The sequence below is a fragment of the Rhinopithecus bieti genome, unplaced genomic scaffold (assembly GCF_001698545.2).
Source record: "Rhinopithecus bieti isolate Rb0 unplaced genomic scaffold, ASM169854v2 scaffold_54450, whole genome shotgun sequence".
NCBI lineage: Eukaryota > Metazoa > Chordata > Mammalia > Primates > Cercopithecidae > Rhinopithecus > Rhinopithecus bieti.
The window spans coordinates 723,020-747,131 of record NW_016821377.1 but is presented as its reverse complement, the minus strand read 5'-3'; the positions used below and the strand labels follow the sequence as shown (position 1 = coordinate 747,131).

General features: G+C 32.6%; 1 protein-coding gene across 1 annotated transcript in view; it reads right to left on the bottom strand.

The window, feature by feature from the left end:
• LOC108520819 (neurobeachin-like) overlaps window positions 1-24,112 on the bottom strand; it is a gene marked incomplete at its 3' end in the record, with an annotated part of 416,387 nt that overhangs the window by 222,120 nt on the left and 170,155 nt on the right. The window contains 5 exon segments of the mRNA XM_017860362.1: window positions 14,568-14,660; window positions 18,958-19,055; window positions 19,142-19,204; window positions 19,944-19,969; window positions 19,972-20,022. Of these exon segments, the coding sequence (XP_017715851.1) occupies window positions 14,568-14,660; window positions 18,958-19,055; window positions 19,142-19,204; window positions 19,944-19,969; window positions 19,972-20,022 (331 nt within the window).

Below are 24,112 nucleotides of genomic sequence, written 5' to 3'. Positions count from 1 at the left end.
ACTGCACTCCGGCCTGGGCAACAGAGTGAGGCTCTGTCTTTAAAAAAAAAAAAAGAAAAAAAAAGATACTTCTTGTAACAAATTCAGAGTATATGTGAAAACAGTAAAGAAAACAAAAAAGAAAGAAAACCCCATAATTCTGTAACCCGATATAATCATTATAAATATTTTATATACAGATTAACTGCTATGCATATATGACACACAGATCTGAGAGGATGAGAGGAATACAATGGAAATTGTTCTATATAAGGTAATTTATACTTTGTTTACTTTAAATCAACAATATACTGTGTATTTTTCAGTGTCATAAAATATAACTGATAAGAAAAATGGAGCATAATTGGCTGAGCACAATGGCTCACACCTGTAATTCTAGCACTTTGGGAGGCTGAGGTGGGAGGATCACTTGACGTCAGGAGTTCAAGAACAGCCTGGCCAACATGGTGAAATTCTGTCTCTACTAGAAATACAAAAATTAGCCAGGCATGGTGGCAGGCACCTGTGATCCCAGCTACTCAGGAGGCCGAGGCAGGAGAATCACTTGAACATGGGAGGTGTAGGTTGCAGTAGGCAGAGATTGCATCACTACACTTCAAGCTGGGCAACAGAGCAAAACACCATTTCAGGAAAAAAAAAAAAAAAAAGAGTAGTATAATTGTTTTATCCATTCACTACTGTTAGCCATTTATGTAATTTCCCATTTTTTTATACCATAAATAAAATTTTCCTTTAGACACATCTTTGGGCATAATCATGACTATTTCCTTAGGATAAAACTGAAATGATCAGGTTAAAAGCTTTTATATTTTAATTTTATGGGACTTTGCTGAACTGACCTCCAAAATATGTACATTTATATTTCTACTATTAAGGTATACATGCATTTTACCAACCCTATGTATTATAATAATCAGAAAATAGTCAGTTTGGTATGTAAAAGTAGATCTTATTTTCACTGACAAGAATTGCTGATCAATTGAAAGCTTCTAAGCATTTATACTACTTCCAAGAACTTCCTGATACTGTCCTGTGACCCATTTTTTTCTGTGTGTTCATCTTTTTTCTACTAAGTATAAGATCCTTACTAATATCAGGAAAATTATTACTTTGTCAACTCATTGACAAATATTCTCCACTTTCTGAATTTCAAGGGATTTTGTGGCAACAAAAGGTTTTTATAATTTTCTTGAATAAAATCTATCAAGTTTTGATCCTGTCATTTCTTCATTTATACTTAATACTCATTCTTTCTACCACAGCATTTTAAAATGATTTTAACTCATTTTCATAATTATTTAATTGCTTTTGTAAATCATATACAACATAGAAATTCATAAAGTATACGGAAATAGAAAGTACAACACTTAAAATACTACTACCTAAAAGTAACACAATAAATAACAATGAACATTAAATATCTTTTTATGGAGAATAAGAGAAGGCAAGAAAGGAGAAGGAAGGAAGAGGGAATAAAGAAGATACAAGAAATTATACTAAAATTTTATTTTAAATAAAAAGCAATTCAATATAAGTTTACATTTAACAGAAAAGAAAGAAAAGGACATGAAACAATAAAAAAAATTTTAAACTTCAGATGACTTTCTTAACCACATGAAAGGCTTTTTCTATTAAAATCTTTATGAGGCTTAAAAAATATTATGAGGAAAAACAAAGTGTTACATAATTAACTAAACATTTCAATTTTAGAAAATATCAGCTTACTCTTTTATATTAAAGACAGATAATTACCATCTTCACACTTTAGGTCACCTAATTTTTGTGAGTTATATTGCTATTTGAACATCAAGGTTTAAAACACTTAAATTATTTTCATCGTAACACTGCTGTTATGTATGAATTGCTGGGTCTTTGTCTATTTCAAATGAATTCACTTCCTTGACCTTGTCTTCACCATTTCTGGTTTTTCTTTTGACTCAGCTCTCAATTGATTGGGAATGCCATTCAAGACGAGACGAAGAAGTCTGTCTTCTGAATTCTGACCTGATGTCTACATACTTAACAATCTGGCAGGATATAATATTCTCCGGTCACACCTTCTTTCAGAATTTGCAGACACTGCATTATTTCTTTTGGCACTGAATTCAACTGGGAGAAGTCTGAGGCCAGCCAAATGTTTAACCATTTGAAAGTACTTCTTTTTTTGCCTAGTTTTCTCATTTTCTTTTTAGGAACTCTTTTTTTTAATCACTAAACTCTGATCTAAATACTATATGTCTTAAGTCTTATTCTCTGTCAAATTTTTCTAGAAGATGGTGTGCTTTTTCTATACATTACTTAAGGGACTATATCTCATTTCCAATAGAAAATTGTTTCAGGCATTGACTTGATCCCTCAGTATGACATATTAATACAAAAACTTGGAATCCCACTTTCATCACAGAACATCAATCTCAGTTCATTCTTCGTGTTTCAAAAAAGAACTATTTTCACTCACCAAAAGTACTAAAGAACAAAAACCTGGCATACCCAATCAATTCCTGTCACTCTAATGTGGGAATTATTAAGGGAGAAATCTAGGAATTCTGCTGACTTTGCAGGGATAGAAATGAAGGAAGGATACTTACAAAGTCACTCCAGAATCTTTGGGTTCTTTTTTTTTAGCTGTCAATATTTTGAATGCATTGCTTTATGTGATGCTGCTTTCCTTGTCTGGTCACATTTGAATTTGTTGTTTTGGAGGGGGAGAGTCTCTATGTTACTATATAATGTTTATTTCATTAGGTTCGGACAAGGGAAATTCTTTCATCTCTCTTTATCAACTTGATCTGGAAGTCCACAATTCCAAATGTGTATTCTTTGTAAAATGTTTGTGGTTTTGGGTTTTCTTTTTTTTTTGGTGGGGTGGGGTGCTGGGTGTGGTGATATGGTTTGAAGGCTTCTTCTCCACCTTCGATCCAGAAATTAAATAATTTCCCACTGCCAATTATTGAATAATTTTAATTATGTTTCTAGTATCTAAACAAACATAAATATCAGGATGTGTTTCTGTGCCTTCATTCTACACCCCTTCTTTAAGTTTATTCCTTGATTTAAAGTCTACTAGACTTATTACACTACTCATTATTCTTATTCTTCAAACTTCTATTGACATTTTTCCTCATTTGTTCATCTGAGTTAGCTTTTGAAGAGTTTTTTAACCTTCAAATAAAAAAAAATTTTTTTATCAGAATGACATTGTTTACAAACTGATTTACTACAATTCTATCTTTATATGATTGGGTCTTTCCCATTAAGGTATATAGCATAGCTCTCCATTTACTGCATTTTAAATTTTTTAATGGTTTTCAGGAAACAATTTATAATTGTATTTACATTTCCAATCTCCTTTGGCTATTATTGGATATATTATTCTGTAGTAAGAAGCATTAGTTACTCAACTGGTAGATATTATTATACTTTCTGTTCTTCTTCAATCTGTCAGGACAGTTGTAATATTATTTCAGATTTTAACCTACATCTCCCCAGCATTTTATTTTGAGGCTAGAATGGAGGGTAAGGTATAGGAACTCAATGCTATATGCACCAATGTTTACATGGAAACTATATCAAAACACAGTTCTGCATTAAGGGAGCATAGGATAGCTTTGTTGATGATTACTAGTGAGGCAAAACAGGACATGTTTTGTGCTCCTGTAGTTTTATCTTACTAATAAGCTTCTCTCTATTTTACCTCAGTGAGGTATGGGAAAGTTTGATTCATTTTGTTGGTTCCTTAAAAACATCAGCTTTGTAGTCAGTGATCCTTTCAACAGTTCAACAGTTTTTATACTTCTAGTTTCTTCATGTTAGCCTGCACCCTTACTAATTTGTACTTCCTATTTCATTCCTACTTTAATTAATGTTGTAATGTAAGTACAAAGTCCCTCTAACTTTTAATCTTTATTTTTCAATAATGGAGGTATTTATTTCTGATAAGAGTTTTTGCTATAAAGTACAGAAAATTTTAGATAATTTCCAATTTTTCTTTTATTTTCTTCTATTCTCTAAAGGATATCTTGACACTGCTTCTTAATTTCTAAGTAGGCAAGATATTCTGCATAATTTCTTTTTTTACTTCCAATTTTATCACATTATGGTCAGGAAGCAGTATCCAATAAAATGTCTACTTTGTCTGCTTTTTCATTTTATGGCCCAGGACATGACGCTTTTTTCTGTTGTTGTTGTTGTACATCTTCTTTAGCCATGAAGTATATCCTCAAAATATGTAAGATTGAACATATATCTACTGCGCCAGGTTTTATGAATCTATTACTCAATTTCTCTATATCTGTATGTATTAGTTCAATTTCTCTATATCTGCATGTATTATCAATTGGTCCCATTCTGAGAGAGCGATGTCATCTATACCATTATTATATTTTATCAACTTCTTATTGCATCTCAAATGAATTTTGCTTTATAGTTTTGACATCGCTATTTGATGTTTTCACGTTTATGAACTTAACACTATCTACTTAAATTGTTCCTTTCAAAATACAGAATGTCTTTCCACATTCTCTTTTGAACTTTTAATCTCAGGTTCAACTCATTGTGTTTTGGGCTTTCAAATCCCATCTGATTTTTATAGTGTCAACAAATTTCTGCTTTACTTTTGTTTGCTATACGTTTCTTTACTCAGTTATTTTTTTAAAACATAATATTCCTGCAGCCACCAACCAACTTAGTATTTCTGGATACCTGTTTATCATCCCATTCTTCACACTCTACTTGGGGATAACCATAATCAAAAATTTTGGTTTTTATTCCCACGTACATCTTTATAATTTTAATTAGACGAATATCTATTCATATGCAATTTACAATTTTGTCTTCACATATTTTTGAAATTGAAATAAATTGCATCATTATTATGTATCCTTCTACAACTTGCTTTATTGCTTTATGTTTGATTTGTGGAAGGTAACTTTACATCATTCATTTTCAGTTCTGAATATATCCAACTGTATGAATATACCTTAATTTACTTTCTGTTCTCCTCTTCTATGCTGTTTCCAACTTTAGTTAATATTAACAATGTTATATTGAACATTGTTCACACACATGAGAGTTTCTCTACATCAAGGAGAGAGTTCCTTAGTCATAGAGTATAAGTATCTTTATCCTTTTTAAAAATTGTAAATTGTTCTTCAATGTGATTGTACCAGTATATAATTCTACCAGTGACTGGAGAGTTTCCACTGACGTACATCCTTTGTCAACACTTGATATTGTCAAGAGTTTTAAAATTTACCATCCTGATGAGCATTAAATGCATGTTTTATTTGCACTTTCTTGATTACTACTGAAGTTGAGTATATTACCCATATGTTTACTGCTAACTCAAGTTTCCTCTTCAGTGAATTGTCTGTTTATAGTCTTCATGATCCTAATAGATTTTCTTTTTCTAATTTATTTGCACAATTTTTTCATATGTTTAGGAGACAAATCCATTGTATCCGAGATAAACCGCAAATATCTTCTTTCACTTTGTGCCTTGCCTTCTCACTTTTATGGCATCTTTTAAAGTACTTTTATTCTAATAGTCAAATTTATCTTTTCCTGTATGATTTATGTGTATTTAATGTTTCAGAAATTCTTCCTTAATCCAAGGTGATAATAGTATTATCCTGCACTTTCAAAGAGTTTTAAATTTTGTTTTTCACATTTTTACTAGCTTTATTGAAGTATAATACACATACCACAAAATTCACACACTTTGTAAACGAACAATTGATTTTTTAAAATTATATCAAGTCATGCCAGTATCATTACAATACAGTTATAGGTCATTTTATCATCCTAAAAGTTCTCTGTGCCCACTGGCAGTTAATTCCCACTCCCACTGCTAGCACCATGTAACCACTTATTTGCATTCTGGACATTTAATATAAACATAAGCATATACTATATAGTTTTTTGCATCTGGCTTCTTTCACTTAGTATAATAGTTTTAGGACTCATTATGTCATAGTATGCATCAGTAGCTTGTTTCCTTTTAATTGCACAATAGTATTTCATTGTATGGACATAAAGCATTTTGTTTATCCATTCATCAGCTGATTGACTTTTGGATAGTTTCTAGTTTGGAGCTACTATTAATAATAGTACTGGCTGGGCACAGTGGCTCACGCCTGTAATCCCAGCACTTTGGCAGGCTGAGGTGGGCGGATCATCAGAGGTCAGGAGTTTGAGACCAGCCTGACCAACACAGTGAAACCCCATCTCTACTAAATATACAAAAAAATTAGCTGGGCATGGGCGCGCACCTGTAATCCCAGCTACGTGGGAGGCTGAGGCAGAAGAATTGCTTGAACATGGGAGGCGGAGGTTTCAGTGAGCGGAGATCACGCCACTATACTCCAGCCTGGGTAATAGAGTGAGACTCTGTCTCAAAATAATAACAATATTAATAATAATAATAATAATAGTACTAAGAACATTCATGCAAAGTCTGGCTATGAACATGTTATCACTTCTTTTGGATACATTCCTAAGTATGGTAACACTTTTTAAGAAATTAGGAAATCCTTTCGGAACATGGCTGCAGGATTTTACATTCCATCAGCAATGCATAAGCTTTCAATAAATAGTCTGTGCTGTGGTTTTGTTTTCATTCAGTTCTAATCAACATCTAACGTTCTTTATGATTTCTTTTTTGACTCAGGGATTAGTTACGTTCTTTACTTCCAAATACCTTGCAATTTCTCAAATCTCTTTCATCCAAATTTAATTCTGTGTGGTCAGATAATATACTTTGCTTGATTTATTAGTTTTTAAATTTACTGAGACTTGTTTTATATTTTACAGCCCAACTCATAATACATTTTGGAGAATGCTGCATATGCACTAGAAAACAATTTTGTTAGCTTTAAGTGGAGTGTTATATAAATGCTGAAATATTATCCAATAGGATGTCGAACACGGGTGGTGAAAGCAGGCTTTCATTAATTGTTAGTTATTCAAAGGGGATGCTTCTAACATTTCATTACTAAATAGGACTGTGGAAAGTTTTCAGTAGACATAGGATACCAGATTTAATACATTATTTTCTATTTGTGGTTTGCTAAAAATTTTTATGATGAATGCTACTGAATTTTATGAAAATTTTTTGCACACATCATAATTATAAAGCTATTCTCCTTTGTTAATAAATAGATAAAATGTTGTCCTGATGTCAAACCACCTTTACATTCTATGACTACCCTAAACTTGGTTATGCTGTACACTTTTAAAAAGTAACTGATAGACTCATGTTCATAAGGGAGATTGACCATACTTTTCCCTTATAATTGGATAATCCATATCCGATTTTGGTATCAAGGTTGTACTAATTTTATTAGGTGAAATAGTGGCTGATTCCTTCTTTATCTAGCTAGTCATGGAAAAGTATTTTATAAGTGAACAATACAGCTTTTTGGTCTTGCTGTTACTCTGTTTAATAGTCTTGCTGTTTCATTCACTTCTGCCCTTTATTATTTTTTTGCCTTCTTAGGCAGACAATTAATGAGGTAAGCATAACTGAGAGCCTAGAAAAATGAAAACCTAAGTACCTTTCTGTTTTTAATATAAATATTTACAACTATGACTTTTCTCTAGTATCATTTAGACCAAATCTCACCAGTGTAAAGATACATAATTTTAAATATTTTTTACTGCATTTTATAATTTGCATAATGAATAACTTCTTGTTATTTAGAAGATACATATTTCTATTTTCTAAGTTTAATTTTTATCATTGATTTATTGTCTAACTGCACTGTTTGCAGAGAAAGTTATCTGTATGACAATTTGTTTAAATTTATTGAACCTACTTTATGGCCTCATTTAAATAATTTCTATAGTTTTGTGTGCATGAAAAGAATGTGTATGGCACTCAAGCCAATGAATTTTTTTTCAAATTATACTTTTGAGATTTTTTGTAATTGATCTTTTAAGGAGAAAAATATGTTAAAACTTGTAAAACACTCTTCCAAATTTAGTCAATAATAGATTTCTATGACTCACCTACACTAGGTATATATGCATTTGAATCTGTTTTACATTCCTAGTGAATTACATCATTTTCATAATATGGTGCCCTCCTTCGTCCTCAATAATTTTTTGCCTTAAAGTTTATTTTTATATATTTAAATAATGCAATACCAGCTTTTATCATTTAATTTTCAAATAAGTAAGACATTTACCTAGTTAAAAATATATGATGACATAAAAAGATACCCAGAGAGATTTTACACCCAACTCATCCCTTACATGTCCACATCACTCACAGCTCCCCCATACAAGTGAACACTTTATGATTTCTCATTTCCCTAAAACTTTCCCCTTCTCTTTTAAATGCACTTTATTTTTAGAGAAGTTTTAGGTTCACAGTAAAATTGAGCAGAAAGTAGGGAGTCCCATATGTCCCTACCCCTATATACACACAGCTTTCCCCACTGTCAACATCCCTCACCAGAGTGGTACATTTGTTATAACTGCCTATTAACTTTTCAAATGCAAATAAAAATATATCATTTGTTCCATTCCTTTAACAAGACAGCATTTTTTTAAGTATATCACCACTCTATTCATCAGAGATGGCACCTTTATTGGCACTAAAATCACTAAGTATTTGGGTCAATCTATGGACTGCATTTTGCTCTGTTTATTCACAAATATGTACTGTACTGTTTTCTTTACTAAAATATTATATTTCTTGTAATATTACATGGCTAACTTCCCTTTGTTGCTCTCCTTGTCCTTGTTGGGCTCTGGAGTTTCACTTTGTGGTAAGATTTCATGCTAATTTTCCCTGATTAGAATTCATTTTACTTCCAAAATCTGAAAAATCAGTTCTTTCATCAATTTTGTAAAACTTCAGCAATTTACTTTGAATAGTGTCTCTTCCTCACTCTCTCTTCCACTTTTCTGTAACTCTTATTAACCATATTTGAAACCTTTCCTTCTTTCTCTATCTTTCTTAATTTCATGTTTGTAATCTTGTTTATTGGTGTTGATTTCTAGGTAATTTCTTCAGTTCTATCTCTCAGTTCACCAATTATTTCTGAAGCTTTGTCTAATCTGTTTAATGTTTCCATATAGGTGCTAATTGTAATTACTACCTTTTCATTTCCACAAGTTACTTAGGGTTTTTTAAATCACATGACTTATTTTAAAATTACCTTGCTTTTAAAGTCTTGTTTCTTTTGGTATGCTTGATTTTCATTTCTGGCATGTGAGAATTTCCTTTACTTTTGTGTGAACACCTACATATTTAACAGGATTTTGACATATTTTATCCAACATTTCTAGGTTTTAGTAGATCAAAGTGTTTCAGGATATGTAGTTTTTACATCCATCACTTTTCTCTAAGAACTCTTAATAGTCACATATGAAGTCTCTTACTTTCCAAGGCTTTATCTTTTCTCTCACTCTCTATTTTTCATCCATGCTTTGAGATCTTCAAGTCCACTAATTAGGGTGAACTGGTTAAAAAATCATCAGCTAAAAGAGCAGAATATTATCTTTTGCTCTATTTGAATCTCAAAAGTTCTTTGTATAAATGAAATTCAAGGCCGGGCGCGGTGGCTCAAGCCTGTAATCCCAGCACTTTGGGAGGCCGAGACGGGCGGATCACGAGGTCAGGAGATCGAGACCATCCTGGCCAAGACGGTGAAACCCCATCTCTACTAAAAAATACAAAAAACTAGCCGGGCGAGGTGGCGGGCGCCTGTAGTCCCAGCTACTCGGGAGGCTGAGGCAGGAGAACGGCGTAAACCCGCGCGGCGGAGCTTGCAGTGAGCTGAGACCCCGCCCCTGCCCCCCCGCCCAGGCAACAGAGCGGACCCCATCCAAAAAAAAAAAAAAAAAAAAAATTCAAATGTTCCACAACAGCCTCCACCAAAGTTCTACTTCACCGGGTACACAGTTTGATGATTCTCTTATCCTGCCTCTGGCTAGTAGGCCCCTTTAGATGAGTTGCTATTTTTCACTATCCACAGAGTCAAGGTCAAATCTCATGGCTGTGTATTTTAAATGATAAGACCCTGCAGGTGGTGCCAGGCAAAGCACCCTCTAAACTTACTGACTTGTAGTATAAAACTTAGCAAGCTGTAAGTTCTGCACCATGAGCCCCTGGAACCAGCATGATAGCACTCCAGTCTTCATATACATCAACCCACAAGTTTAAGGATGAGAAGATTTATCCCGCCACTCCAGATACTTTTTGGCTTTTTGTGGACTGAAATAGGTGAATTCAAGTTTGTTTTAAAGTTTTAAACTTTCACTGTTTCTCCTGTAATTTCTATTTTATGAATGTGTCTATTTTATCATTATAAATAATTCTTCTTTATCTAATGGCTATTGCTTTTTGGCTTGTATTCTAATTTGTCCAATATTAAGATCATGATTCCTACTTTCTGCTTTCTTTGTGCTTATGTGATAAATCTTTACTCATCCTTTTACTTTTAACCTTTCAAAACCACTTTGGTTTTCTGGTGTTTCTCTTGCATATAGAACTGGGTTTTATTACTGTGATCAATTGTGATATTTTTCTTACAACAGGTGATGTATAAAAGCTTTTGCATTTTTTTTTGTGACAGTATGACTGGTCTTAGATATGTCATATTTTATGTTAGGCCTACTGATCTTTACAGATTTTTAAAAGTTCCATTACATATATTGTTCTTAGTTTTATCCATACAGATCTTAAATATTTTGAAAGCTCTATAATTTTATAGAACTGCTTATCTCTTTATGAAAGAATAAGTAATCCTACATCTGTTTAAAAAGGGTATTTCCCTACTATGCGAAATGTAAATGTCAGCATATTTGCTCTTAATTTTTTCATTTCATCTACATCATCAAATTTTAGTCAATAGGCCTATATTTGTAATATTTCATCTGTCTGCTTACATAGAAATTCTGACTCTTTGCACTTGCTCTGCTTTCCTTCTTTTCTCACCCCTCCCAATTCATTTTAACCATAAAACTAAGACTAAAATAAATGTAGGTATTACTGTGATAGATCAGAATTTACTTTTTATGTATTAGCATAAATTTATTCAGTGCTCATCAGCTGTCCTTAGCAATAGTTTCTCTAGTAATTCCTAGTTGGTTGGACTTTATCCTCAGCAATTTCCTCAAGATTTAGTCACAGAAATAATTTGCTGTATGGCTTAAAATGTTTGACAGTGTTCTTTTACTCAAAGGATAGTTTGGCTCCCACTTTCTTCATTTAGGTATCTTATGATTGTTATAGATTTTTGTATTGAAGGTTATTTTAGAGTCTAAAGCCAGACTCATTTTTCTCTTTATTTGTGCACTAATATACAAAGTATTCTTATATTTAAGTCCAGTAACACACCTTGATGCTAACCATTCTAGGTCAGTTTTCCCTGGCACACAATATGTCCTCTAAATAAGAATGGCAAAATCTTACATCAAGACTTCATTGAATTATAGATTTAAATATTTGTTTTGTTCCATTGTTCTGCTTTTCTTATTTGGGAACTCTATTTATGCCATTATTATTATTATTATTATTATTATTATTATTATTATTATTTCTGAGACGGAGTCTCGCTCTGCTGCCCAGGCTCTGGAATGCAATAGTACAGTCTCAGCTCACTGCAACCTCTGCCTCCTAGGTTCAAGCGATTCTTCTGTCTCAGCCTCCCGAGTAGCTGGGATGACAGGTGCCCATCACCATGCCCGGCTAATTTTCGTATTTTTAGTAGAGATGGGGTTTCACCATGTTGGCCAGGCTCGTCTCAAACTGCTGACCTCATTGATCTGCCCACCTCGGCCTCCCAAAGTGCTGGGATTACAGGCGTGAGCCACTGCGTCCGGCCGATTTATGCCATTATGGTAATTTGTTTTTCTCCCATGTTGCTCATTTTCTTTCTAATCCTAAACTCACGTTTTCATCTATTCATATTATTTGCTTTTTTTTCAGTTTTATCTTCTGTGTATTTCACTATGTTACTAGCCAGAGTTTTGCCTTTGAGCAATTTCCAATTTTATTTTTTTGTGTATAGTTCTTTTCCTCCAGTATTTGTCCAATGTTTTATTAGTTCATAATTAAATACTTCCATGCTATCTGTGCTAGTCTGTTCTCACACTGCTGTGAAGAAATATCCAAGATTGGCTAATTTATAAAGGAAAGAGGTTTAATTGACTCACAGTTCTGCATTGCTGGGGAGGCCTCAGGAAACTTACAATCATGGTGGAAGGCAAGGAGAAGCAGGCACCTTCTTCATAGGGCAGCAAGATGGAGTGAGGGAAAGCAGGGGAAATGCCAAATGCTTACAAAACCATCAGATCTCATGTGACTCACTATTACAAGAACAGCAGGGGGGAACTGCCCCCGTGATCCAATTATGTCCACCTGGTCCCACCCTTCACACATGGGGATTACAATTCAAGATGAGATTTTAGGTGGGGGGGACACAACCAACCCGTTTCACCATGTTAACATTTGTTACAATTTTTTTTTTTTCCAGAAGGGGATCTTGCTGCATTGCCCAGGCTAGACTCAAACTCCTGGGCTCAAGTAATCCTCCTGCGTAAGCCTCCCGAGTAGCTGGATTACTTCTCCAAATTCTGTTTAGTGGTTCTTTCTCAGAAGCTACTTATGTATGTATGTATGTATGTATGTATGTATTTACTTTTAACTTATGATAGCACATTTTTAAATCAAAATGCTTTATATTCCATAGCAGTATTCTTCCGCTAAGTGCTATTCATGTACTGATTACTTTAACTTATTTTTTCCATGTTTTTTATCTGATACACATGCACTGATGATCTGCCAATTCTTTTGATACAGTCTAATTTACGTGGACCATCCATCTGCAGGACACTTCCATGAACATGTGTAAAAGAAGGGACAAGGGTAATCTTTTTGCTTTCACAATCCAAAAACTTTCTCTTTCTCTATAGCTACAGAGACAGACTGCTTGCCACAAATATAGCTCATCTGTGTAATTCTTTGTGATATATCTTCTCCTTTTCTGAAACCAATCTGATTTAAAAAAAACTCTGCTATCAGGCATGATATATGTATATCTATTATTTCAAACAAATGATCTATTTTTGTAATTTAAGGTGTGCCTCTCATCTTCAGAAAATGTACTTTCACTGACACTTCCTATTTGCTATAACTGAACTCTCTCACCACTCTCTTGGTATTTTCTCTTTAGCCTTAACAGCTTTCACCCAACCTTACCAACTTTAAGCAGCTGATACCCATATTTTGGGGTTCATATATTTGCATCTGTCTTCTACTTGTGATAACATTTGCGGTAGAAAGTACATTTTTTACTTCTTGTTGTATCATTTATACAGTTTACAGGAAAAGAGGGGAAAATAGGGCATCTTAAACACCATGTTTATACAGGAAATTGCCTGCTTGTTATTTTTAATTTGGTATTGAGTTTCCATCTTTATGTAAATTTTTTAATGTGCTTTCTTGACATTTTTAGGAGATTGCATCTTGGGCTACAATCCTTTAACTTTGTCCAGGCAATTTATTTTAATTAACTGAAGTTAAATAAGCGATCTTTATCTCTTAATATAAAAAGAACATACGGTTCTTCACTCCCAGTACTCTGTCACCAAGTGTACTTACAGTTCCATGTATGTGTGTATGTACGTGTGTGTGTGTGTGTGTGTGTGTGTGTGTATCCTTTTCTACAATCCTGGCTTTGTTTGAACTATTCCTTATATTCATAGCATATCTAGTCTCCCTTACTTAATTATGGTTTGGTACCAAAATTTTAAAAATATTTAAACTTCTAGGCTATACAGCTTGTTAGACATGTCTTATCTGAATTTTGTGCAGTTTTCATGATTATTACAAATACGTGCTCTGCAAGTTTAAGTAAGTACCAAAAAAAAAAAAAAGGACAACAATGAGGTTCTGATAGGAACCTCATCTAGTAACAATTACATTACAGTTGCACTACTTCCTTGGCTTCATTCGTAAGGAAAATATACTCTTAAAACTATATTCACACATTGGATAGTGTAGTATGAATTGCAACCACTAAGCCAGCAGTAGTTTCTTACACAAAAAGTGTTCTTAGAAAGTATTCAAATTCTGGATTTGGGAAAAGATACGAGGTATTCTAGCATCTTTAAGTCACAAAATTAATCAATAAGCCCTACTGTTAGAAACTAATAACAAACACTGACTCAGTAGGTAAGCATAAGATCAATTCTCAGAGAGACTTCAACATACACGTGGTATTTCCTTGCCAAGAAAGCTTTCCTTGAAATCATACCTATATGTGCATCGTTTTGTCTTGACAAAATATTTTATTACATCTTCAGAAGAGATAATACTTTCTTTTTAGGAAGAAAAGAGAAATAAACTATATTACTTAAATTGTAATCTTGTCCCATAATCTACTATTAATAAAATATATTTTATAAAAATTTTTTGCAACGTCTATCACAGAAAGCTATTATTTTCCACTGTTACATTATTCAAGTCAAATTTCATCTCACATTACAAACAAAACTCATAAAAATATAATCTCAATAGTTATTTCTAGAATGCATTATGACAAATATCAACTTACTTGTGACCTAAATGCTTCAGAAAGTATCCCAGAACCTTCAAAGCTTGAACCCAAATACTTTCACTTTTAGAAGCCAGTAATTTGTAGATCACCCTAAAAAATACATAAATTATCTTTTAAAAACTTACTAATATTAAAACAAAACACACTATATACTTTACAAATAAATTATACATATGTGAAATACAAAATTTCTCTAACGATTTTATTCTCAGGATTATAATTCTTTGGAAAATTAAAAACTAGCATGCTTTAATAATTTTTCTTTAAACATGTCCTTCAACCATACACTCAAAAGGGCAATGTGACTGGTGTTCATAAGTACTGCCTCCCAACATACTAAACACAATTTTCAGTTTTAAGACACATGCTTAGTTAGGCCACATCTCTTCTCTCTAAGAATTGGCCCCAACATTTAAACTTGATAACCCCATTTTCTTTCTTTTTTAAAATGTTTTTTCTTAATTTTAGTATAGAGGTGAGGTTTTGCCATATTGCCCAGGCTAGTCTGGAACTCCTGTGTTCAAATGATCCGACTACCTCGGCCTCTCAAAGGGCTAGAATTACAGGCGTGAGCCACTGCACCCTAACCCTGTTTTCTCGGTATGACTAATTAGATGACAGGTAGGCACCTGCCTAGTTATTTCTCCTTTTTGAGAATTTAGAATGAGGTCTAAGAAACAATACCTCCTCTTTGCTGGGCTCTTAAATTTGACAACTGTTTAAAACAGAAACTAGAACAGCAATGTTTTGTTTCTGTTCAGAGAGGCTAGTCAACATACAGAAGGAAGGATTAAACAGCTTACAGAAAGCAGTAGAGAAAGCAAATTTGTTTCCTAATAGCCCTATAATTCCTGGTTCCTACTCTAAGATTTTTTTTTAACAAATACATTATTCAGTTTTTACTTCAAAAGCTTGAGAGGTTTTCTCTTACTTGGAGCAAAACAGCCTCCACTAATATACAAACTAACCTATACAATCACTTCAAGTACTATATACAAGTAGGGCCATATTCATTATAATATTTGTAAGTGTTTAGACATTTTATTCCATATTTTTTCTATTAAAAAAAAGCAATTTGTTTCCATAAAGTAGAAGGGACAATGACAACTATATACACTGGCAACTAATTCTAGAATATAAGAAGGTTCTTTAGGTGCTATAACACTATAGTGTGCTTTATTTTATTAAATATGTTTCTTAAAAACTAAAATGCCATTGTATATTTTCAGGTAAAGTACTCAGCTGAACAAGCGAATCTAGTAAAAGATGAAATATAATTTTCACAATTTCAGTGATACTTACAAAGGAGAACAAATAGCTTAAAGTTAATCTCATTACTTTTAGTTTTGTGAAGAGCTTATACTATTAAAAAAGAAGTTAGTGATACTGCTTCTTTTCTTCTTTTTTAGAGGAATAACTATTAGAGAATATTAGTTTAAAAAGCTACCAAATTAAAGAATAAACTATGAGAATAAACTATGATAAAAGAATAAACTGAGAATAAGTGATTATTTAAAGAATAAACTATTAAAGAATAAACTATGAGAAAAGTGATCATTTCCTTTGAAACATCTTTTTTGTCAAATCCCACATTCATAAATATGTATGGGTTAACAATGAAATCCATTTTCAAAACTTTTAGGAACCAAGATCAGTAATGAAAAAAGACAAGTTTGAGAATAGCAAAGTCAGACATGTCAAAAAAAATACATTTAAGAAATCATAAGATACAACATTAAACAGCAAAAACAGTCTTGAGAACCAGAGTAAAAGCTTACAGTCTGGGCCAGGCATGATGGCTCACGCCTGTAATCCTAACACTTTAGGAGGCCAAGGTGGGCAGATTGCCTGAGCACAGAAGTTCAAGAGCAGCCTAGGCAACACGGTGAAATCCCATCTCTACTAAAATACAAAAAAACTAGTCGGGTGTGGTGGCACATGCCTGTCGTGCCAGCTACTTGGGAGGCTAAGGCATGAGAACTGCTTGAACCCAGGAGGTGGAGGCTGCCGTGAGCCGAGATGGTGCCACTGCACCTCAGCGTAGACAACAGAGCGAGACTCTGTCAAAAAACAAAAAACAAAACCCTCACAGTCTAAAAATGTGGCTACACTCAAATATAGAATTAGAAGTTCTCACAGAGTTTCTACTTTCTAGGAATAACTTTGAGTAGCAGGAAAAAAGGGTATCAGACCCTGCCCTGGGTCAAGAGAAATTATGATTAATGTTGAAACATGAAAACGTCTAGGGCCATCACACATCTACTTACATAGGGATGTGATACAGTATGAATAAGAAACTTACTTTGTTAATGAATGTTTACTTGTAATATACATTATTACTAATTAATAATACTCCTAATTCACCTGCTTAAGCTCACTATATTCAGCCAGCAAATGCTCTAAGCTATATAAGACATGTAGTTGTCTATTCCTTTCTTTGAAAATTTCCAGATATAAAAATATCAATTTTTTGGCTGCTTAGTTCAGTGTTCTGTTATTACAAGGGCTTCCTTAAGCCCAATTAGCATACCATCAGAATTAAACTGAGTTCATTCTTTTTATTCAACTATTATACTGAACTCAATTGTATGAATTACAACAGACCAGAATTTTCCTCCCAAAACACTTCATATACAACTGTTAGCCTTTAATGGCTATTTTCTAGAATACAGACATATAAATGTTTCAGTCATTTTCAATATTTTCTATCTAATAAGCCTATTTTTTTCATCTTTTATAGTATTCTGAACCAGCTTTCTCCGCATTTTTGAAGTAGAAAAGCTGAAGTGTCAAGGAAAGGCCATTTTTTAATCTGTGTGATTGTTTTTAACACACTGGTGATAATCTGACATGCTCTGCTCATGGTCAGCCATGAGCACAAGGCCTTTTAATCTGTTGTGCTTAATCAGTTCTTTCGTACCATACATTTAAAATACTATGTAAATCCTAAAGATCTTACCAAATAGTACTCTCAATTGTAGAATCATATTTCCGATGTGTCAAAATAATAGAATTATATTTCTGCATTTCATCATATTAGACAATCTAAGTTTGGTATCTTCCATAAGAGTAATGTGGATATCTTCAACTGATTCACTAAATTTATTAGATAATATAATAAAGCAAAATCTAAGGACAAGGACACTAATTATTCAATCTAAATATAAGTTCAGAAGTGAGTGTAATTGTACTACATTATTAGATCAAACTATATGAAATTGCCATTATTTGGTAAAATCAGTTAAGTATCAACAGTAAAAAATTATAACAAGAGTAAAAAATTATAACAGTTGTTAATCACTAAATGTATAATCTTCTTCAAATAGATTGGCAGCCCCATGAATTATAAACACAAAGTGATAGGGATATGTATATAGAGATAGTGATTGCTTCTCTAATTTGAAAAGGAGTTCTTCAAGTCTAGAAAGTTGTTATTCATTGATATAAATGGCCAAGTAAAAAAAAAGCACTTAAAAAAGCCCTTGACAGTCACTGATATATTATTTCCAAACTGTTTTTTAAACTCTTTTCACAATAAATCTGTGGAAATTCATTGCATTATACATGATATAACCTTGATATCCTGCTCATCCACTAATTAAAACTCCAGAAAATAAAACAGAAGAATTCCTTAAGAAGCTAAATTATAGGGTTAAGTTCATAAAAATACTAATTAAGAAATTATATTTCACCTATCTACCAAGTTACTTTTCAACTGCCACAACAAAAGTTGGTTTTCAATTTCTTTTGGCCTTGGCCTCTTATTCCAAAATATCTTTCATCTCTGTTATTTCCATTGCATTGCACTGCCACTGTCTCAGGTCGTCATCTTAATCATCTTTAATACAGATGAATAAAATAATCTCCCTGCTGATATTGCTACGTCAGTTTGTCCTTCAACTCTTGTTTCACACTGGTGATTGTAAATCTAACAAAACAGGAATCTGAGAACAACATTTCCCCTATTCAAAATTCTTTTAATTTTCATCACCAACTGAAAAAAAAAAAACACTGAAGTTATTACCATCCTATGAACCTTCCAAATTTGGCTATAATCTCTCCCAGGCCTCATATCATAAAATTTCATTGTATCCTCTTTTGGTAAAACGTGCCTTGCTTTTCGTGTCTTCTTGAAAAAAAAAAAAAAAAAGCTCTATTCACAACTTGTAATGCCCTTACTATAGCAAAAACAATTTAATTACTCTTCTTGATTCCTGAGACTACTGTTTATACACTTCATCAGTTTCCTGAGTATTCGAGGATCAATAGCAGCATTCTCCATTTATTCTCTTATGTGTAAGATTTTGCAGTATTTATTCAAATATTCATAGGAGTTATTCTAGGAGGAACAACTGTGCTCCATTAAAGTCTAATAGTAATATCATACCTTATTCCATTTCTTTGATCAAATGCTGGTATCATTGAGGCTGGGTGTTCTGACATTAAAGCCACTAGTAACTGTAGCACATCATGAATATTTTCATCCTGCATAAATCAACAAAATTGATTTAAAATTTTACTCTAAAGATTGGCTTAAATAATTAAAATAAAAGGCCCATAACATGTCCTACCTCATGCATCGTAAGTAGGTAATTTAATATACTCTGAAGTTCATCTTCCTTGACCCCTCGATCCTAATTTTTAAAAAATATTTTATTACTTTACATCTAAAATTAAAATTTTAATTTAAAAAAGATGTCAAAATAATCATTTTAAAAGAAAATAAAAGTAAGTTTAAAGTAGTGATATTTTAATTAAAATCCCTGCACATTTCCCAATTTATAGACTGTATTATTTCAAGTTAATTAAGTAAATATTTAGAAAATTATATCAATTTTAAGTCATTAATATTTGATTGACATTCACTATAAAAAGTTAGCATATTTTGACCATCTAAGCATTCTTATGACTATTTTCTAATCACTTACTCTTTCCTTAAAACAATATAAATTCAAGACTATACAGTATCAATTTTGGGTACTATCTCACAATTTATTTTATTTTCACTTTGGTTTCCTCTTAACATTTAAAACATCCTACTACAATAAAATGCATTATGTAAGCCTTCTTAAATTGGCACACAGATCATTTTCTAGAATAATGGTCAATTATTATAAGAATAAGGGCTCAATTCTTATTCATATGTTCCTTGTCCATTTCTGTCACATCCCTTAATAGGGAAGATTTCAGAGAGGATTTAACCAGAAGTTAGTTAAGTTCAATAAAAGTTAATACTAAGATGTGCAGAATTTTGAAAGCAATTCATGACTTAAAGGTAGCTATTACTAATTTAACAATAATAATTTTAAAACATGCCAGAAATTCCTTTCTACCTAATATACTGTAATTCTAAATTACATAAAATTATTTTACCTTCAGTATGAGCTGTTTCAGAAAAGTAGCATAAATGCCCTCAGTGATATAATTTCTTTTTGTGATGGCCGGGGACCATCTAGAACAAAACAGAAAAAAAAAAGTAAAAATAAAACATACAAGATATTAAATAAGCTAAATGCAATTATGTTGGGATACTATGGCATTCTTGAATAATTATATGTATCTAAATTACATTTATATTAATGTTATACAATTTTAATAATATATGAGTATCCAAAATTTAGCTTTCAAATTTTTGGTAACTTCAAATTATTTACTGAATGTCTGACTTTGTGGAAAAAAGAACTTTTTAAAAAGGTGTAATATATTAATATCCATTTATAAATGTATAATCCCCAACTATCTATATTAATATTTTAATAGTTTTTTGTTTTTATTACATTAATAGGTTTTCCAATATGTCTTCCATTCTCAATTAAATTTGTCTTCATTTAAGGACTCCCTCCATTTTCACCCCACACATTATTTAACAAAGCACAGAAAAAATGACACTCTGTTTTATTGTAATTATCTGCTTTTTAGCCTATTTCTTGTATGTCACTTGTATACAAAAAATATATATTATTGAGGACATTTAATAAATGCTGTGTCAATAAGTGAAAATGAGCAAAAAATACTAAGATGTATATAACAGTTCTATCATAATGTACAAATTTTAAAGTAATTTCAAAATATCTATTTTAAAAAATGAAAATATAATATATGTAATATGCATAATATACAAGAAAGAATACTTTAAAAAAACAAAGCTGGATTCATAAAAATCCTTTAACATTAAGCCTTTCTTGTAGCAACCAGTATTTACCTACTGCTTGACAAGTTTTAAAAGCATAATCCCTTCATGTATAATTTATAGCATCTGCTTATTCACTTAATATTTACATGAAGATTATTACATCTGCAAGCAAGTTATTATCCAAAAAATCCATCCCACCTATTATAATAAAAGAAATATCTTCCCTATTTCCCAGACTGCTCTCCACCTTTTATTGCCCCACTGCCACCAAGATGCACAAAGTACTCTTCTCCTCCTAATGACACTTGGTATTACTTTAAAAAAACTTTTCATTGTAAAATATTGCCAATGTACAGAAAATATACATGAACAACTTAATGAATTATCATAAAATGAACACCTGCATAAACACATCTTTGGTCAATAAATTGAACACTGACAGTAGCCTGACAGGGAAACCCATCAACCATTGGTATGCTGGTAAAGGAATTATCTGCAGAGTGGAGGGATGAGGTCCTGATTTTGAGCATTTATGTATTTCTGATTTCTATCATATTAATAATAATCTGATCTCAAGTTCAAGATACCAATAGTTTAACAAACAGCTCATAAAATTCCTGAATATCTAACAACTGATTGTGGCCCCATCCTGCCCTGCGTGCCAAAGCCCTCACCATGCTCCAGACCTCAGCTCTGTGCCACATTCCTTTTCCTGATCACATCCCCATTCCATCCAAAAACACACAGATACTGTCTTAGTAATAATTTCCTTATTCTTACTTCTATTTCTGCTACCAATTAATAAAATTGGACCAGTTTTATAACATCTCTGTGCCTTAGGTTTGTTTTCTTCTTCATTGTTAGGATAATAATAATAATACTGCTTGTCATAGGATGTCTTGTGAGGATTAAATGGATCAACATATGTAAAGGAATTAGACTAGTACCAGGCCCCTTTTAATCATAAGCACTCAAATGTTAGCAATAGTCACTTTTATTGTATACTGCACAATAAAAACAGCATGCTGCAAAGAAATATATACATATTTGTGTGCTTTGTGCTTGATATAAATCCATTTCTACAAAATAAAATACAAACCGATTTATCTAACAAATATAAAACTGAATGAAAAAACAAATCCCCAAATAACACTATTTATGTAAAATACAGAAGATAAACAAATTAGTAATACATACATAAAGAGCAAAAGAGCGAAGCATAGTAAAAAATAATAAGCACCCAAGTAAAGAAAAGAAATAATGTAAAATTTGGGATGGGGTTATTTCTATGACAGGGAATAGAAAAGAGATGTGATCACGCATGAGAATATTCAGGCTCATTGGGAATGTTCTGTTTCTTAAGCTTAGTGATGTTTAAGTGAGGTTCATTTTATATTTATAATTATAACATGTTTACATATTACATTGATATATGTAATTATACCACTTTGTGCTCATGATATATTCAAAATAAAGCTTTGAAACACCTATGTGTGTGCATGAGTAAGCTCATGTTTGTATGAGCAGAGAAAAGGCAGTAGAAAGATATACAAGACTGGTAACATTGGCTACCTGGGAGAGTAGTAACATTTTATTTATAAACTTTTGTATTATTTCACTTGCTACCATAAATACATATTACCTGTCCTATAATATTTTTAATAGATCTCAATGCTTCTACAGTTAACTATATAAATAATAATTTAAGAGACAAAAGTGTTAAGTCATAGTCAAAGCAAAAATATCCTACTTCTCAAGGTGAGTGCCTACACATGAACAGTTCTACGAAAGCTAGTGTGGTGCAAATTATCTTTAGAGTGTCCTTAAAAGAAAGCATTTGTTTAAAATGGTATTGAAAAATGCTGTCATTTAGAAAAGTACATACTTCAAGTCAGAACCTTATGTTCTACTATATAAAAAAAAATTAATTTCAAAGTATTAAAATGTTAAAGTAAAATAATAATTTAAATGACAAAGAAAAATAAATGCTCATTCCACTTTCCTGTCATTTTCATTTAACATATATGTACTGGTTCTCTTCCTTTCCCTCTCTTTGATGCAGCTAGAGCCAGTGAGGCCTCAGGGGCAAGGGTTCTATGGAGGGAGCAGAGGCTCTTGTGATACCCAGGGTCTTACAGAGCCAAAGAGGCAAGTGAGTATGGAAAGACTTCCAGGGTCAGGCCAAGGAGACAGTAGAGGTCAGGAGGGTGGCCAGTGCCAAAGAAACAACTGGGGCTGAGGAGACAACAAGGGCCATACAGAGTTAAATCTGAGGGTATGGTTACAGATGACTAGCAGTGTTAAAGTTGAGAAGGTTATGGAGTGTGTATCAAACACTGGTTTTACAAAGTAGAATAAGAAAATATATAAATATATTAAAGACAATAGAAGCAAGGTTTCTCACTATTGAAGAAGAAAGCTGCAAATTTAAAAAGTTTGAGACTAGGTTGAGCCATGTGGCTTTGGACTGGAATTGAAGGTACTGCTGTGAACTCATGGTTTTAATATAGATAAATCAGTTGAGATGTACCTATATACATAGATAGAAACATCATTTCCTAGATCTGTCCACTAAGAGTATGTAGAAGCAATGACATTCAAAAACCAAGAAGCACACCTCACATCCAGATCTTGGTTCCTAAAAACCATATCCACCAAGCAAAGCAGGGCTTCTTGGAAAAATGGCTAATTTCAGGGCTGGGATAAGCAAAGTGTAGGACAAGTCAGAAACATGTTGTTTCAGAAAGTAAGGAAGTATTAAAACTTATGGGCATTTTTCCCATAATCCATGTGAAGGGTCCTACTGGCCAAATCTTGAGCATCAAAATAATGATACAACCCAGGAGAGAGACAAACCACAGCCCTAGGACTAAATCCATCAGGCCACTTGTTTCTGTAAGTTTCACTAAAACAAGCCACACCTATTCATTTACATGCTGTGGTTATTTCTGCAATACAACATCAGAGCTGACCATGTGCAACAGAGACCTTATGGCTCCCTGAGCCTAAAACACTATCTGGCCCTTTGCAAAGAAAGTATGCCAACTGTTAATATAACACATTGAATACATACTGATATAAAAGATGATTGATAGATAGATAGATAGATAGATAGATAGATAGATAGATAGAGTGGAGGAGTAAAACAAGTTCTTCCTTACAGCAGATATGCCAACTAAATGTCTTAGAAAATATCATCATTTGTCAGTCATCACAATAAAGATAATTTCTAGTAAGAATCATCAACGAACTCAAACAAGTAAACTTGGTTGAAGAACAGGTTATTTATATAGTTTCAATGTATTTCTCCACCAAATACTTATTAATTACCAAAGAGAAGGGAGTGATTTTATAATTAAGAAACCTGGAAGATAATACCTTAACCAAATGTTTAAAGTTAACATCACTT